Below are 16451 nucleotides of genomic sequence, written 5' to 3' on the forward strand. Positions count from 1 at the left end.
CTCCATGTAATAAAACCCCACATAAAGTTGTCTCTGTGAAGACCATGAGACATAAGTGTGCCTTACCAATTTTATTGGGATCTTCTCCCTGCTGGTTTTGCATGAGAAGATTCCTAGTGTGAAAGATTTGCAGGCTGGTTCCTCCACCAGCAAAGACCAGTCCATATTTGTTAGACACCGCAAGGAGGCTGGAGCGCTCTTTGGGAAGATCATCAGGGGCATCAAAGATGCGGACCTTCTTCATTGCTCTGAACTGGAAATCCTGTTGTGAGAGAGTTGAGAAGCAGCTGTACATACGCTGGTGAAGAGGAACAGTTTACTTCAGTTCCTCTAACACAGTAAGCTGAAAAGCCTCTCCACGAGAGCCACAAAACACCTGCCAAGCCAGAGTCCACACCCGCACCGTCACTGACCATCTCATCACATTTTCTGTCTCATCTCAGAAAGACAGAGATCACACCGCATTTTTTCCATTGGCCGAATCTCTCTTCTGCCCAGCACCTATGTTTGTAAAACTTGCGGGAGTTGAATCCGTCCAAGACACCTAACCTTCTCAGAAGCACACCAAAACTAGCCAACGGATACAGAAGAAAAAAGAAAGCGAAGGGAACAAAGCAGAGATACAACAAAAGTGAACAAAACTTGTTGTCACAAAGCACACATCTGCTTGATGCATCTTTGCTGCTGTAATTTATGACACACAGAACAGATGTCAGAACATCTGTGTCAGAACAACACAGTTGTTCCTTCCACCCACCCGCAGCAACTACTTTGTATAACCAGACTTATTTTTTGCACTTGTTTCTCTCAAAATTTACACTGTCCTTTTGTAAAAGGAGGAACAGAAAAGCAGAGTAAGAGATAAAAACTCCAAAACCACAAACTGAATTAAGAAACAGCAGTTGCGCTACTACCATGCAAAACCTGAGGCTCCCCTTAGGAATGAGTCTCTCTGCCCAAGGCAACAACTGTTGAACTGAGCACCACTGGATCTACTGCCAGTAACTCAAATCAAGATTCTGAGTTTTATTTCCAAATTATTGCCAAAGCACTGAGTAAGTACATTCCTGCAACCTGAGGAGGCTGCAGGAACTCAGAACCTCCTGCAAAACAAACAGCTCAACTCCCTTGTTTTTGAAAGTGCCTCAGCAGAAAGCAGCTGCACAGAGATCCACATGGGCTTCAGGAATCCTCCTCCCCACATCCCTGCTCATACAGCCTCACAGTAACACTCTCAAGACAGAACAAAGGGCTAGGCTGGCATCACACTGCAAGACTGGAGTTTACGCCGTCCCACAGCGGACAACCACACACGCAGTTCCGAAAACCAGGAGGCTCCCAGCAGAAGGCACGCTGACAAGAGGAGTTAGAAATACACCACTCCTCTCACAAAATAAGGTTCCTCCAACGCTCACGTTCTGTCCCTTCTCCCCCAGGCATTATCAAGACCCCCGTCCCTCACGGACCACGCCATCCTCTTGCACTCCACAGGCTTGGACCAGACTCTGCGGAAGTCCTCGAGTGTTTCACGAGGCCTGCAAGGATGCCTCAAAAAGCCCCCACCGTGACCCGAACCAACACTCCCCCCGCCATCGGTCTGCCAGCCCCACGGCCCAAGCCGAGTCCCCCTCCACAGCCCATACCCCTCGTAGCCCAGGCCAAGCCCTCCCCAAGCCCCGTACCCCTCACGGCCCGAGAGGACGCCCCTCCCCAGCCTGCCAACCCCGTCGGGGCCCAAACCAAAAGCCCCGGCCCGAGCCTGTCAACACCCCGACCGCCCGGGCCGCCCCACCACCGCCGCGAGCCGCCCCTCCAGAGCCCGCCCGCTCCTCCCCTGCCCCTCACCTTCATCTCCCGCTCCGGGATCACGTCCATATCGTCCCCCATGGCGGTGCCGGCAGCCCCGAGGCCCGCGCTCCCCGGTCGCCTCGCGTACAGCCGGGAAACCACCGCTCGCCCGCCAGCGCGCTCACTTCCGCTTCCGGCGGGGGCCGCTCTAGCCACCGCTCTCTATGGTCCGCGCCGGGAGTCCTCCAGGGGCCGGCCAGCGGCTGCGGCGGGCTGGGGGACGGGGGGGGGGGGGGGGGGGCGAACGCCTGCCCCTCACGGCGAGGCTGAGCAACCGGCTGCGTTTTATAAACCCTTCTCTCCTTATGTTCTGAGGTCGCAGGAGGTGCTGAAGGCCGCACCCGCCCGCCCTTTTCAGCCCTGAGGAGATGGAGCCGGATGGGGCCGCCCCCGAGGGGACAGACCCCGCTGGGGACCGGCCGTGGCTGCCAGCTCCTCGGTCGGGGCTTCGGTGCCGTTTTCCAGAGCGGAAATCCAGTGTCGCTGCGGCTCCAAGCAAATCCCACCCTCGCCTGGGTGCGGCGGGAGCACGGGGTGCGGTGCTCGGGGCCGCCCCCCCGTGCGCCTGGCAGCCGCGGGTGGGTGAGCCGCGGAACCCGGGGCCCTGCGCGCAGGGACGGCCCTCTGGGGACGAGCACACGGCCGGGAAAGGCTGCTGCCAGCTCTAGCAGGCTGTGCTTGGCTTTTCCGGGACCAGAAGGACGAGGATTTCCACAGAGACAAAAGCAGCGATGGCTTCGGGCAAGGGGCACGAGCTGTGGCAAACCACATCCAAATTTCCCTCCTGTCACCGGCTCCCTTCGCTTTCTGCCGGAACAGCACCCAGCCCGGCAAAGCAGGTGCATTCCCAGGGGCGAACAGGCAGCAGAAAGCAGACACAGGGCTGTGGTCTAAGGGCAATTCCGTCCCTTCGAGGAACACACGGAAAAAGCGTGCCCAGGCATTCCCCCAGGTTCCGCTGTGATACCGCGCATCAGACAAGAACCTCAGGCAATTGTTGCAAGAGGAGAGAGGATGAAAAGAAAAAAAAAAAACAAAACAAAACAAAACCAAACAACCTCTTTCAAGAGAAGCATTACAAGTGTCTGCTCTTGATAAACAAGTTATTCCTTAAAATAAGCACCACCACCTGCTTTCTTTCAGTACATTAGAAAAAAAAAGACAGCTTTCAGGAGGTGGCCTCTGCATTTCGTACCACAAGCTCTGTGGCATTCAGCCAGTTATTACAGATACAGATCAGACCAAGACAGCCCAAACCTATCTCTCTAGGATCTCTTCGAAGGGTTTATATTAACAGACTTGGAAACCTGCTCACTTAATCTGCAGCCAATCATACAGACCCAGCTTCAGGGGAGCTAAACTAAATACAGACACACAGTGCCGCTTCAGAAGATTTATTTTCAGTCCTTAAAGTAGACTGGTGCTGCTTTTGCTCATATTTTTTTCTCTCCATTACAGTTTTGGTTTTCACACAAACAGTAGTAAGAATGTTTTTTTTTTTTTTATTTAAAAGTGCAGCCTTTGGCAGGAACAATCAGCCTAGTAGAGTTAATCATCTGTATTTCCTTTTAAAAAAAAATCTATTTATTAAACCATGATTTAAAAAAAAGTTAAAAGCTGCCAAGAACATTTAAGAGACGAGTAGAGAAAGGGCAAAGAGAAAACATCTGGATTCCAGAAATTGTGTATAGAGCAAGAATCACCGCAGCAACCAGAGCGTGGATAGCACAGTCCCAGCTACATCTGGATCCCAGCTCATACTCCACACCTACAGCCATTCTTATTTTGCAGGCTTGAGGGTTTCCCCATCAGGGAAACGTACCCGATAGCCCCAGGGACCAAGGTGAGACACATACAGGGAGGTCTGCAAAAACCAGAGGGACAGAGCAGCTGCACGAGGACAGATCCTCATCTGCAACTGCTCTGGCAGGGCTCACAGTTTAGCCACCCAGCTTCCTTTCACCTGAAGGTTTAATTTCCCCTAGGACTTCCCAGGGGCCTGCACGGGGATAACAGCAGGCTTGTTTCTGCACTCAGTGGACAGGACAGACAACTGCCCGTTCAGAGGTTACGCTCCTGATCGTATCCAAGGAGAGATTTATGAGGACAGGGGCCCCTAAGGTAGCTTTAATCACCCTGACTGGCAGTGGCTGGCATGGGACGCACCGAGATCTGACTGCAGGATGAACCCACGGAGCAGACAGAAGCTGTCCCTGCAGTCAGCCATGCCCACCTCCAAGCTTAAAGGCCCCTCAGGCAGATCTCTGGTGTCCATGCACCTTCCCACGTTCACCTAGAATGCGACCAGGCCACAGAGGTGGGAGCCCGACTTGTGTTTTGGTGAGGTCAGGAGGGGAAGAACTACTCCAAAGTCAGGAGGCGTAGGATGGAGCAGAGAAGGCACTTATTTCTTTGCACCCATGAAGCTGCCGTCGGGGACTTTGCCAGAGAAGCGTTCAATGTCTGGCAGCAAGGCCCTTTAGGAACCTGTCGTGACAACCACAGCTCTGAATCCATACACTGGGATGAAAGTAGCTCCTCGTCTGAGAAATGCAGGAAGGGCAGAGGAAAGAATAAGATCACAGGATTTTTTTTTTTTGGTCTCACATTACACTTGGCGCTACAGCTTCTGTCTAACAAATCAAGTCGGCTAAGGGACGCAGCAGAAAGACACGAGCTGAGGGTCTCCAGCTTCCCTTGCTGTTCCTCTAAGGCAGGTTAGTTGAAAACTAGGACTGTCCACAGTAAAAAGTAACAAAGCACAGGTAACCTCTGTTACAGACCAGCAAAGCAAACAGTGCCCATTTTTCAGCCTGTCCTCTTCAAGGGAGGCTGGCTATGTCTCTCTCTGGAGGCGGACCAGAAGGTTTTGGGTTGCTTTCGTTGGCTTTTCCTTCAAACATCATGACCCTGCAAAACACAACAGGTAATACCAATGAAAAAAAAAGCAGGTGCATCTTCACCCATCACTGGTGGGGGGCGGATATCTTATCTGCTGAAAAATAGCATCTGCTTCCTATGCAACGGGCAACTGACAAGTGACAGAGGAGGGAAAGACAGAGGGCAGTGCTGCCAGCCTGGCAGGCAGCTTTGCTTTTCCAGCAGCTTCCAGGAGTAAGTTCCCAAAGCTTCTGCTGGTTTTCCTCTCGGAGCCCAGAGGATTAGCATGTTTTATTTAGACAGCCACTTCGGAAATCCCCTGGGCACACGCTGCATGCCAAGTGCTCCCGATACGTAAAAGCAAACAACATCCCTGGCCCACCTTGTACATAAGCACACAGCAGAACATTCAAAAGCCAACATCAAGCAAGCAACAGCAATTACAGCCAGGAAAGAGGGCAGAGACAAGGAGCAAGGCACTGGCTAGAAGAATCCCAAGCATTTTGCAACCACCAGCGCTGTCTTCCTCCCTGAGGACTGCAGCTACGCTGGGAATGCCAGCTGCCACGCCGGATCAAAGGACTGTATTGCTCTTGGGACGAGTTCTACATTTCTGCTCCTGCTCTAAAGAGCCCAGCAGACAATGGGGTGTCTGTTAGCAAGAGAAGGGACATCTGTGAAAGCTGCTGCAGTTGGAAGGAAGTAAGATACAGGACAGGCTGTAAGCTCAGCCTGCTTCCGTGGAGAAAGAAAGGTGGAACAGGGGTGTCAGAAGTCTGTGCATGCTTGGAAGAGGAGCATCTCAATACACAGACACGAGGCACTCAGTGGGGAGAGGAGACATTCACTGCTAGCAAGCATCTACCAGCTTGGAAGGACCATGTGAGAGATGGGAGCAAGATCCTTCCTCTAAACCTGCCCTGAAAGCTGGCTGTGTTTCTAAAGCTGCCTTCAGAAAGGGGTAAAGGGGATAGAGAGGAGCAGCTCCTATTCATGATGGTTACTGAGACAAAAGCAGGGCCAGCCTCTGTGACTCTGAAAGGGAAAACCAGGCTTCAATGGGGTGGAGATGGAGCCAAACAAGTGTTCGGAAGCCATTTGTTACAGCAGGACTTTCAAAGCCCTGTTGAGAGGGCAGAGGGGGCCGTGGGAGGCTGGTGCTGGCAGCCTGTACCGCAGAAAACCTCTCCCAGCAGAAGCCAGCTGTTTCAAGCATGTGTCCTCTCTCCATCTGCTGCCAGTCTCTCCAAAATCAGGCAGGGAGGGAGCATCCTGCGGGAAACAGGAGCCAGCACTGCTGGTGTTGGCAGGACTGCCATTCACCGCTGTAGTCCTGCCACCATTCACAGGGGAAGCCTGTGTCCCCAAAGCCAGCAGGAGCCACAGGGAAGAGACAGGAAGAAGTCCTGCAGCGCTGAGTGCCTGCACACCCTCAGGAAAGGGGAAGAATCGCTCCACACGGAGCACGTGGGAGGACGCCTGTGCTAACACACAGCAGGCAGCTGTGCTGTGAGTGCTCGCCACCGCTCAGCCCAGACGTAGGCTCTTCCATCCTCTCATGTCTCTCTGCAAACTCCACCTTCACAAGGGTCCTCGTCTCCCCTCCACAAACACCAAACATGCACAGCTCCACCTCTACCAGGCAGAACAACTTCTGCTTCCCAGCTCCCCAGCATGCCAGCTCATTCCCCGCTCCCTCCCAGGGACACTCACAGTTTAAGCACAGCAGAGCGTTTCCCAAGCATCACGTTGACAAAGTCCTGGTACGAGATGGTCTCACTAACCCCTCCAGTCACCTCAGAGATCATCTTCTTTAGTTCTAGGTGGGTCTTTGGAGCCCCCATTTTCTCCATCATCCTTTTGACAGACATCAAATCTGCAAGAGCAAGGCAATCAGTGCTGTTGAGAGGTGATCACACTGAGCACAGACCAACCCTAGGGACAAGGGCATGAGTTCCCACCTCAGACCACCTCACCTGCAGGCTCTGGGGCTGACAGCACTAAGCTGTTGCTGAAAGCCAAGAGAAGCCTTCCAGTACAGCCCACTGCTGTACTGCCCAGTACAGAGCATCACTTCCCATTTGTGCAGCTCAAGATAAAAGCACCACACAGGCAGAAGAGGGCCAACACTCCAAGTGCTCCAGAGACACGTGGGGACACTGCTCTCTAGCTCAGAGCGTGGTGCCAAGAATCACAAGGATGGGGAAGAGGGAAGGAACACCAGGGTTAAAGCTGGAGACAAACACGCAGTGGGGAGCGAGTGCCCCTGCCCATCGCCACAGGCCATTTCCTTCCATTGCTCTGCCGCCAGCTGAGACCTGCGGGCCCCTTCCCTCCCGGAAATGCAGCAAAGCCCTGAGTCGGGCCTCCTCCAGCTCCCCACAGGGTTTACTTCAGCTCAAGGACTGGTGGAGGAGGGGAACAAGGCAGCAGCCTCCTGGAAGGGCACAGCGTGCGAGTGATTACACTTCAGTGTCAGCTCCAGGCCTGCAGAAGGCTGGATCTTTACGTAACTGGTGCTTTCTGGGCTCAAAGCACGGCAGCTCAGCTGAGCCAGACTCACACCCAAGTCCCCTGCTTCCCTCCACTCCCCTCCTAGCAAAACAAAGACCTTCTCTACACTAGAAGGGCTCATGGTTTTACACAGCTTCTGCCTCAAGTCAGGCAAAATCCAGGACTGTCCAAGCTCTGCAGCCTCCCAGCTCTGGAAATGCCGAGTATTGAGAAAAAGGCCTTGGTGGAGAAAAAGAGAGAAGGAAAAAAAAGCATTTAGAGAAGAAAGAAGTGGAGGAGCTAAACAGAGACTCAGAAGGAGAAAAGAACTGAGAAGAGCTTATAGCTTGAAGCAGGTGAGGAGAGACTGAGAAAGCTGAGAGGCAGGAGCTGGAGAGCCAAGGAAGCCCCTGGCTGGCAATCACGATCCAAGCAAGGCTGGACATGGGGAAAAGCCCACAGGTTTTCCTCCTCAGCAACACGAGAGCAGAGGGAGACAACAGAAATAGCAGCAAACACCGCCTCAGCAGGCTGCTGCTCTTCCAGCCCAGCACCAGCATCCCCGAGTCACTCACCGATCTCGCCTTGGTTGTTCAGGTCAAACTCCATGTACTTCTCTGGAAGAGACACAGAAGCAAGTTAGCAGGATGCCGGAGCAGGGGGTACGCAGGGCTTTGGAGCACTGCCTGCTTAGAGCAAGGACATGAAAGATTCAGGGATAAGACTGATATACTGCTGAATGCAAACAGCTCAGAGAGAGACCATCTCAAGACCTGGTTTTAGCACTCTTAACTCTAGAGCCCTGGAATTGAGATAAGTGCTCTTTAATTGTGGCTGTTTTTCATTTACGCTGAAGGAAAACACTGGCATGAGAACAAGGTATCAGCTAGCCAGGAATAGCGTTAAAAGGTTTCCAGCCAGAAAAACAAAGCTCTGGAACAGCCTCCCAGAAGGAGTAGCAAGGAAAACAAAACACTGAACACTCCCAAGATGAAGCCTGATCGGATTAGGAGGGGGATTAAATTACGTAGTCGCCTGCAATAGCAAGGGACAGACTCTACAGTCCTCCCAACGCTGCGCTGCACTCCCAAAGCAGCCCCTGCCAGCAGAGACGCTCAAGGACCACATCGAGAGGGTGAAGATGAGACCGTGCCTAGGCACAGTTACACCGGAGCAGGCCATCTGCCCTTCCAGCCTGCTGTCAAACATTGCTGAATGGGGCAATTCCAGCATCCTCAGAGAAAAGCCAAGCCTGCTCAAGAAGGTCTGGTTAGCTTTGCAGGACAAAAGCTGGTCACTTGAACACGGATTTTGAGTTAGAAAAACCAAAATTTCAGTCCTGTGCTGCTTCTGACCTTTGGAGCAGCACACCTGTGCTTCCTAACTCCCCCACTCCTCCTCGCTAGCTGTTCCCCATTTAGACTTTAAGCTCTTCAGGCAAGGATTTGTCTCTTCAGACCGTACAGCTCCTAGCGCCGCAGGGGGCCCCCCATCAGCTCAGTTCTGCTAAATGAGAAGAACAAGATGCCTGCTGCCACCATCCATCCACGCTGAGCTGGAGAAATCTCTACTTGCCCTGCAGTCAGCACTCACTCCCCAGAACTGCCTCGGAGGACGCTCAAATTAAGTGAGAGCTCCCAGGGTGTTCCTTTCCCCACAAGGGAAAAGACCTTTCTGCCTCTGCTCCAGGGACACCAGTAAGCAGATGAGCGTGAACAGAGAAGTGGCAGGCTAATTTAAGAAGCCAAAGGGAAGAGGGGATATTTCACACATCGGAGCCTTCCCAGGACCTGTGTTTCTGAAAGGAAGTCCCAGGTTAACTGGACTGATGGGCAGCTACGGGCAGGAGGCAGAGGAATGGCTTGGCATGTCTTCACCTGGGTCTCAGCTGGTGGATTACTGCTGTCATGAGCTGAACAGGACAGACCTACGGGAATACCACGTACAAACCAAAGCTGTTTATGCTTCAGACAGGAGTAAACGTCTTCCTTCAAGCATTAAGCAACTGATCCTAGATGAAATTGGGGCTGTCGCATGTGCTGAGGGGCCAAAGTGATGCCTGACAGGGAATTGGCTCTCCCCACACTCTGCCCCACTGTAATGACCCTGTGCAAATGAACTGCCACCTCCCTGGGCGGGGGTCAGGCACCCCAGCATGCGCTCAGGGACACAAACCCTGCTCGGCCGTGTCTGTGCCCAGCACGTTTTCTTTTCTTCTCTGCAGACACTTAGCCAAACGCACAGAGAACCGAGGCAGCTTTTCATCATCCTGCTCTGAGCCTCAACTCACACACTCATCTTTCCCTCCCATCCCAGCTGCAGGGATTTGGTGTGGCAAAACCACGCGTGGTCCCTCCCCTCACAAATGCATTTACACAAACACTGCACGGGGGCTCCCCAGGCCCGGCTGGGGAGGACAGGGAGAAGGATGGCAGGGAAGAAACACTCCCCCCATCATCACACAATGAGCCGATTGTTGGAGGAGCTGGAGGAGGCGTTGGAGAACAGGACAGGCCACGGAGGCAAACTCACGAGGCAGCAGGAGGAGATGCCAAAGGCTCTCGTTACAGGGAATTCTGCGCCTGTGACCTACAGTTGCAATGTTTGAAGAGCCCCAATTGTGATGGGAAAAATAAAGCGGGGCTGCAGCCAAAAGCCAAAGCCGTACAAAAGGCAAGAGAAAAAGGACAGGGAGCACAGGAGGCTCCTCTGTGCCCAGCAGGGTAAGGGATCACAGAACACCAGCCAGCTTCTTCCAAAAAAGCCAAAATTCAAAGGGACACAGCAGACAACGCCTGAAATGAAAAGCAAGGTCAGGCTTTATTTGGTTGGAGCCAGGCTGAGGACAAACCTTGAGGGCACTGTGACGCAAAAGGCATGTTTTCTCAACCGCCTTCAGCCACTGCTTGGAAAAAGTGGATGCACCCAGAACAGCCCTGCCAAATCTTGTCCTGTAACTACTTTAGGGACAAGCTCCAGAGGACCCCAGGCTTTTTCTCTATCCTCCATCCCAGCAAATGGCCCCAAACCAAGCCCCAGAGATCTGCTGACCCACTGAACTTAGGCTTTGGCCAGGACTGGAGACACATTACTGCTGTTGTTTCAGGTACCAAAGGGCTTGGGAAGAACCAGATCAGACTGTAGAAACTTTTTGGGAGAGGAAGTCCCCAACTCCTTCAGGAAGCAGCTGAGACCTCTGGTCTGTGGGAAGAGGTCCCCCTACTCACTGGAAAAAAAAAAAAAATCCAGCTTCTGCACCGTCCATTGCACCAGCTAGCTTGTCTAGGTATCTAGACAGAAACCACCCTCCTTTGCTGCTCCCCTGGGTTTTGCAGTAATAGCAGCCACCAGGCAGAATGTCTGCAGGGTGACATGTCCCTGCCTTGTGAGAGCAAGTGGGGGAAGCACGACGACTCGTGTGGGAAAACCACCTCTCCAGGGAGTTTCACTGAGTCCCACAAGCAAGGGGGAGGCATCCATCCCAGCTCAGTCACTTGTATTTGGTAGAGAATCTCAGGCTGGTAAGATCCAAGTCCTGAGCAAACAGTCAGGCTGAAAGGACAGGGAAGCCCTCCAGTTCTCACCTTTGAACACAGCCAACTTCTCCTCCAGATCTTCTTCATCACTGAACTTTGGGTCACAGAGAAATTCCTAAAACAAGAAAAAAAAATAGAGTATCCCCAAGGTTAAAGACATAAAGGAAAACATCCTAGAGGGCATGTACAAATGCAGCATTACCCAGAAGACCTATGCAATTCCCAGAGAGCTACATCTGAGCAACAGTGCCAGGAGGCTTGAAAATGGGCTGAACGCCTCCACACTTTGCCATTAACATTCCAGTGCAAGGGGAATGCCTCCGCTGTCTCACATTTCCCATCAACAGCTTGAGGGAGGACTAGACCCCATGTGCCTTTGGAATAACTGCATGAAACCCCCCTCTTCTTGCGCACCCCATCTCTGCTTAAGCACGCACAGCACGTGGATCGGGCACTTACTGCCAGCATGGGCTCCTACTCCTTGCAAAAAGCACTCTGATCTCAGATTTGAAACTCTTGGATAATCTCTGATGGCTAGCAAATAGAACAGGCAAGTTTTGCAGAACATCACGCACCCAAGAGAGGACAGGTATTTTGGGGAAAGGAACAGGGTCTCACTCTCTCAAAATGTCTATCTTTTTTTTCCCCCCTACCCTGCTCAGGCTGGAGAGGAAATCCTGGGTGACTTCTGGTCACTTGTCCCAAGCCCCACCTCACAAACCTTCAGGTACTCACAGATCACAACCTGCACAGCCAGCTCTGCCACTGTGCCCTGCCAGCAACACCCCCCCCAGCCCACAGCTGTCAGCAGCATGGTCTTGCCCCGGTCTCTACCCTCCCACACTGCCTAGCTCCAGCGAGACCAGCACAGCTTAATGACTCGATCTGTGTTCGGCAACAACACCACATTCTTTGGTGTACAAATCATTAACATCTGCAGAGCTTATGCATGGCCTGTCCAGGATAAAACCCCTCCAGGGGTTAGAGTGGATAGAGGGCTGAGCCTGTTCCCTACTCCGGGCACGTGCTCCTCACCACCGTTCTCCAAGCTCACAAGGAAAGCAGGAGTGGGTCACCAAGAGACTAGGATCTCTAACACTGGTAGTACCAGGGCAGCAGCACTTGTGATTAATGAGACCACCCTCCCTCAGAGAAGCCCCGTCTGCAGGCACTAGGACATAAGGACTGCAGGAGGTCCACACAGCCATCCGTAACCCAAATGCCCTCCAGCGCACAGTCTCATTTCTTCCAGAAGGAAGACTGAAACCAGCCAGCCCAGGTGCGATGAGCTGTGCCAGTCTGGCTGCTGGGCCAGCTCCAGAAGCACTGCAGCCCCAAGCTGATGCCTGGTTCCTGATACTACAGCCAGCCCCGAGCCTTTCAGGCTTGATTCCTACCTGCCACCCTAACTCTGCAGCACATGCTCCAGGCCCCTTCACCCCACATGCTTGGAGTCGCTCCCTCCTTCCTTGCCGGGACAGGGGAACCTGGACCTGCCCAGGGAGTCCAAATGCCTCAAACCTTCACTGCCAGTTAACCACTGCTTTGACAAGTCTTATCTGCAGCTGAATTAAGGTTTTGCAAGAAGCCCAGGAGAACAGAAGTGACTGTCATCCCCTCCTCCCATCTCACAAACTCCAGATGGGACACCAGAGACCATGCCCACTAAACCAGCGTGACACGGACTTCCCTTATCACCATGGACACCAACTCAAATTGAGAGTTGTGGTGAAAAGCAATGTTCCCAGTTCCTTCTTTTCGTTCTCCTTTGCCAACTCAATTTCATTTATCTCAGCTATTTCTACCCAGGGGTATTGTTTGCCAGCCCAACACAAAGGGCCCAATTCAGCTTTGAGACCTGGGCTCAGCCAGCAGCAGAAGCCACCAGAGAACAGAGTCGTGTTACCTACTGCCACCAAACAGCCTCTGTAGCAGGAACTTGCCAAACATCACTGAGAACCAAAACAGGGCCAGAGCATCCCCTGGCCAACAGGTCACAGCTTCATTCCTGCCCTGCAGGAGCAGCAGACGATTTGCACCTACCAGGAGGACATGGGACGCGAGAGCCGAGTGTTGTATTTCTCCAGGAGCAAGAGGCAGCACAGAAATGAAGAAGACCAAAGGGAATGCTACATCCACACACAGCGGCTGAGGGACACGTGCCCAGGGGCCCAACGGTCCCTGGCAGCAATGCAGGAGAGCAAGGTGGGTGACACTGTGCATACACCCAAGACCCAGTCCCCTTGCATTTCAACTGGAGGGGAACTGGACAGCCCACCAGCGTCACAGCTCTGCTCCAGACCGAAGGAAGCAACAGGAGAGCATATTTCAAAGGCATTCCACCCTCCACATTGTATGCGAGCAGGGCTGTGAGTGCGATAAGGCAAACACTCACAATAGCACACAGGAATCCAGTCCCCAGGGCCAGTGACTCACACTCAGCCCGAGTGGCTGAAGTTCCTCCTTGAGCCCTTTGCTAAAGCTCTGATTTTAAGGAGCATGTTCTATTAATAAGAACTGCTTAAAAATAAGCCCCAACCTCTCCCCCGCTCCTGCCCTGAACAGCCTTTCTTGGGCAGAGAGACTGTTCTAAGCCAATAAATTCAGCCACGCAAGTCTCAGCTACCTGCAAGACAACCTGAGCAAAGCCAGATCCTCCCTTGCTCTCCAAAAAGACATCTCCAACCTGCAGGCCAAGCTCTCGCTGCTCGACACCAGCCACTCTGCCTGCTGAGGGATGCTCGTACCTGCTCTGGATGGGAGAAGCAGGCACCTGCTCTCCAGCAGGCTGAATTCCTTCCCCCCAGCCCAGCGCATTAGAGGGTAAAACTAGGTTGAAACTAATCTGTGCTGGATTAGACTTGCCACCTTGATGCACGAGGCTGAACAATGTGATTGCCATTCCCCAGGAAGAGGGGAAACGGCCAAGAGGGGATCCCAGAGGAGCGTTTCAGGCTGGAAGGGAGAATTCAATACTAGGACTCAGCTGTCCTTCAGCAGCACGTGTGCACTCAGGACGCTGCCTGCCAAGGACCCTTATCCCAGCGAGAGCTCTGGGGCAGAAACCAGCCAGGAAAACAGGGCTGGGAGGGAGCTAAGTGTTAGGATGAGACAATGAGATTAAGCCCGATAGGAATTCGGCCTGATAGGTTTTATTAGGAGCACTTTATCCTGGTTTGCAGCCCTGGGGCTCTTCAGGGCTTAGGAAACCCCCTCTTTGGCTCCAGCCACAGAATCAGCCCAGGTTTACAATTCACCTCTGTGGCAGACGGAGGCGTGAGCCGCTTCACTGCACGCCCACTCACAGTGAACTGCCCCAGCACTGCTGCACAGAGCTGGCAGAGCAAGCGCAGCAGCACGGGGTTTGCTGCCCAGAGCCGCTACAGCGCAACGGCTGCTCAGGATCCGTGGGCTGCACTACCCGTGCTATCTACAGCTTGATTTCTAGCCGCTCAAATCCCTCTCCTAGCACTGATCCAACACATGGAGCAGCAAGGATGCGAACAAGCAGCTCCCACCTCTATCAGAGAGAAGTTATGCAGTTTCATTTTTTGTCATTCAAACCTTACCCAGAGAAAAAGCCTGTCAGAAGCAATGGCTACTTAGGGGAGAGACAGGAACCTGCCTGCTGCGTAGGAGGAAGAGCAGCCCTGGGGCACAGCAGTGGCACTTCAGCAGTGTCCTAGGCAGCACAGCTTCCCAGACTCAATCCTACAGCTCCTACCAGCTGAAGGATTCCATTATCCATCCTGTGCCTGAGTGATGCTGGAGGACAGCGCTCCAGCAGCAGAAACTGCAGCAATGGGGTCAACGCTGCCTTGGCTATAGGGGACACGTTAGGCCTACCTAAGCTCCTCCTTGGCACAGGGTGTGCGGTGTCTGCCTTCCAGCCGCAGGTTTCAAAAGCTCCTTTTTAGCCATGTGCTTTCATTCTACGCCTTATGCTGCAGCACGTCTTTTTCTGCTCTTATTCCACAGCACCTCCTGGTTTCTAATGATCTAATTCCCTCTCCAGTGACCTACATAAACTTCACCTCCACTGTCTCACCCCTTCCTGGAGGAACATACTGGCCCTTTTCACAGCCCAGTCAACGCAAGGGCAAGGCAAGCCCACCGTCTCATCTTGTGCAGCTCTTTGATTTCTCCACCTGTAACACCAAGGCTATATCAGCGCGTGATGACCAAACCTACCTACAAATGGCTCCAGAAAACCCATCGGTGATTGTGTAAAGGTTAAAACCTTATTTTCACCCTCAGAACCGCTCTTGGCCGGGAGGGATGCCAACGGACCTGCCCCCGTAACCATGCCAAGCAAGGGATGGGGCAAGCCCGAAGCTCCGGGGAGAGGACCTTGCTTGATCCCGGCACCAAGGGCACACAGCCCAGCGTACTTTGAACTAATCCGTTCCTGCTGCCGTTCCCCCTGCCCAAGGCTTGCGGGACGTCCAACCATCCCAGGCTCCCCATTCACCCCCCACCATTAAAAACCAGAAAAGCTTGAGTCCACTCTTGGGAGCGGCCAACGCTCCTCGCTCCTGGGAGAAGAAATCGAAGCGCTCGATGTGGTGGAGGGGAGGTTGGAGCCCTCCGGGAGAACAATAGGTCCTGTTCTTGCTGGAGCACGTTCCCAAAGGGCCGCCATGGCCCCGACCCACGGCCCTGCCCGGGCTGCCGGGCGCTGGAGGGGGAAGAGCCGCCTGCGAGGGCAGCCCCAGGGGTGGGAGGCACGGAGAGCGAACCCCCCGGCCTCCTCCAGCCGGATTCTCCTTCCAAGGCGGGGCACAGGCGAAGCGGGCAACGCCAGATCCACCTGCCCCTGCCTTCTCCTCCCCGTCCCCCGCCGGCACCGGCACCGCGGCAGCCCCCCAGCCCCATCCCGCCCCTGGGAGCCCTCCGCCCGGTCCCCGCGGGGCTGCCCCGGGTCGGAGGGGACCCAGCCCCACCTTGTTGATCTCCTCCAGCCGCCCGTCCTGCGGGGCCCGCCGCAGCCCCCCGCCGCTCGGCCGGCGCGGAGCCGCCATCTCAGGGAGCCGCCCCGCGCCCGCCGCCGCCTTAAGTAAGGGCGGGAAGGGCCGGGCCGGGCCAGGCCGGGCGGGCGGTGCGGGACCCTCCGCCCCCGCCGTTAACCCCTTCACCGCCCCGGGACGGGCTGGGGAACTGCAAGGTGCAGAGTAAGAACAGCAAGGTGCTGTTGGGGAGCATCTCCGCGGTGCAGTAGAGCACAACCCCTTACAAGTCGGTGCCGGAGCACGGGCAGCAGGAGAAGGCGTCCACCGCAGGGCAGACACGGCCAAGGATCTGCTGCGGGCGGTTGTGTTCAGCCCCCTCCCTCCCCCTTCCATCTCAGCTTGACACCTTTTAGTTAAACATCTCTACTAAAGTGTGGGGTTTTTTTCTTTTTCATAGGAAGCGTCAAATAGTTGCCTCACGCTGCATTTCGACCCCTGCTCTTTGAGAAAGCAGCCCGCGCAGGTACAGCCTGCGCCCCTCCTGCTGCCGCGCACTCAGGCAGATGGGCGGCTGGGTATTACATTAGGAATTTTTAATGGATACAGCTCTAGGCAGGTGTCACCAGCTAAAAAAAACAAGAGTTCCAGGGAGAGCGGGAGGGAGGATTAACCACGTCTTCGGCAGCAGGCACAAGGCAGAGGCTTGACATTTCTGTAACAGCAGCAAATTTGTGTGTTGATTGGA

The 16451-nt window shown here is 54.1% G+C and overlaps 2 protein-coding genes across 2 annotated transcripts in view; both read right to left on the bottom strand.

Annotated features, from left to right (window-relative positions):
• The window catches only part of NUP214 (nucleoporin 214), a 44925-nt gene extending 42979 nt beyond the window's left edge, over positions 1 to 1946 (bottom strand). The window contains exons 1-2 of the mRNA XM_086763654.1: positions 1846 to 1946; positions 67 to 262 (exon numbers count right to left, since the gene is read on the bottom strand). Coding sequence (XP_086619780.1) covers positions 67 to 262; positions 1846 to 1887 — 238 coding nt within the window. The 5' untranslated portion in view covers positions 1888 to 1946. The remainder of the gene's footprint in view (positions 1 to 66; positions 263 to 1845) is intronic.
• A 1445-nt stretch (positions 1947 to 3391) lies between these two features.
• AIF1L (allograft inflammatory factor 1 like) lies at positions 3392 to 15802 on the bottom strand. Its single transcript, XM_086764144.1, has 5 exons — positions 15701 to 15802; positions 10806 to 10872; positions 7797 to 7838; positions 6442 to 6604; positions 3392 to 4758 (listed from the first exon to the last, which is right to left on the bottom strand). Exons 1-5 carry the CDS (start codon positions 15776 to 15778, stop codon positions 4671 to 4673), a joined length of 438 nt encoding a protein of 145 aa, XP_086620270.1. The 5' UTR covers positions 15779 to 15802; the 3' UTR covers positions 3392 to 4670.
• Between the last annotated feature and the right edge of the window lie 649 nt (positions 15803 to 16451).

This window comes from Chlamydotis macqueenii, chromosome 20 (genome assembly GCF_036417535.1).
Source record: "Chlamydotis macqueenii isolate bChlMac1 chromosome 20, bChlMac1.mat, whole genome shotgun sequence".
Taxonomy (NCBI): domain Eukaryota; kingdom Metazoa; phylum Chordata; class Aves; order Otidiformes; family Otididae; genus Chlamydotis; species Chlamydotis macqueenii.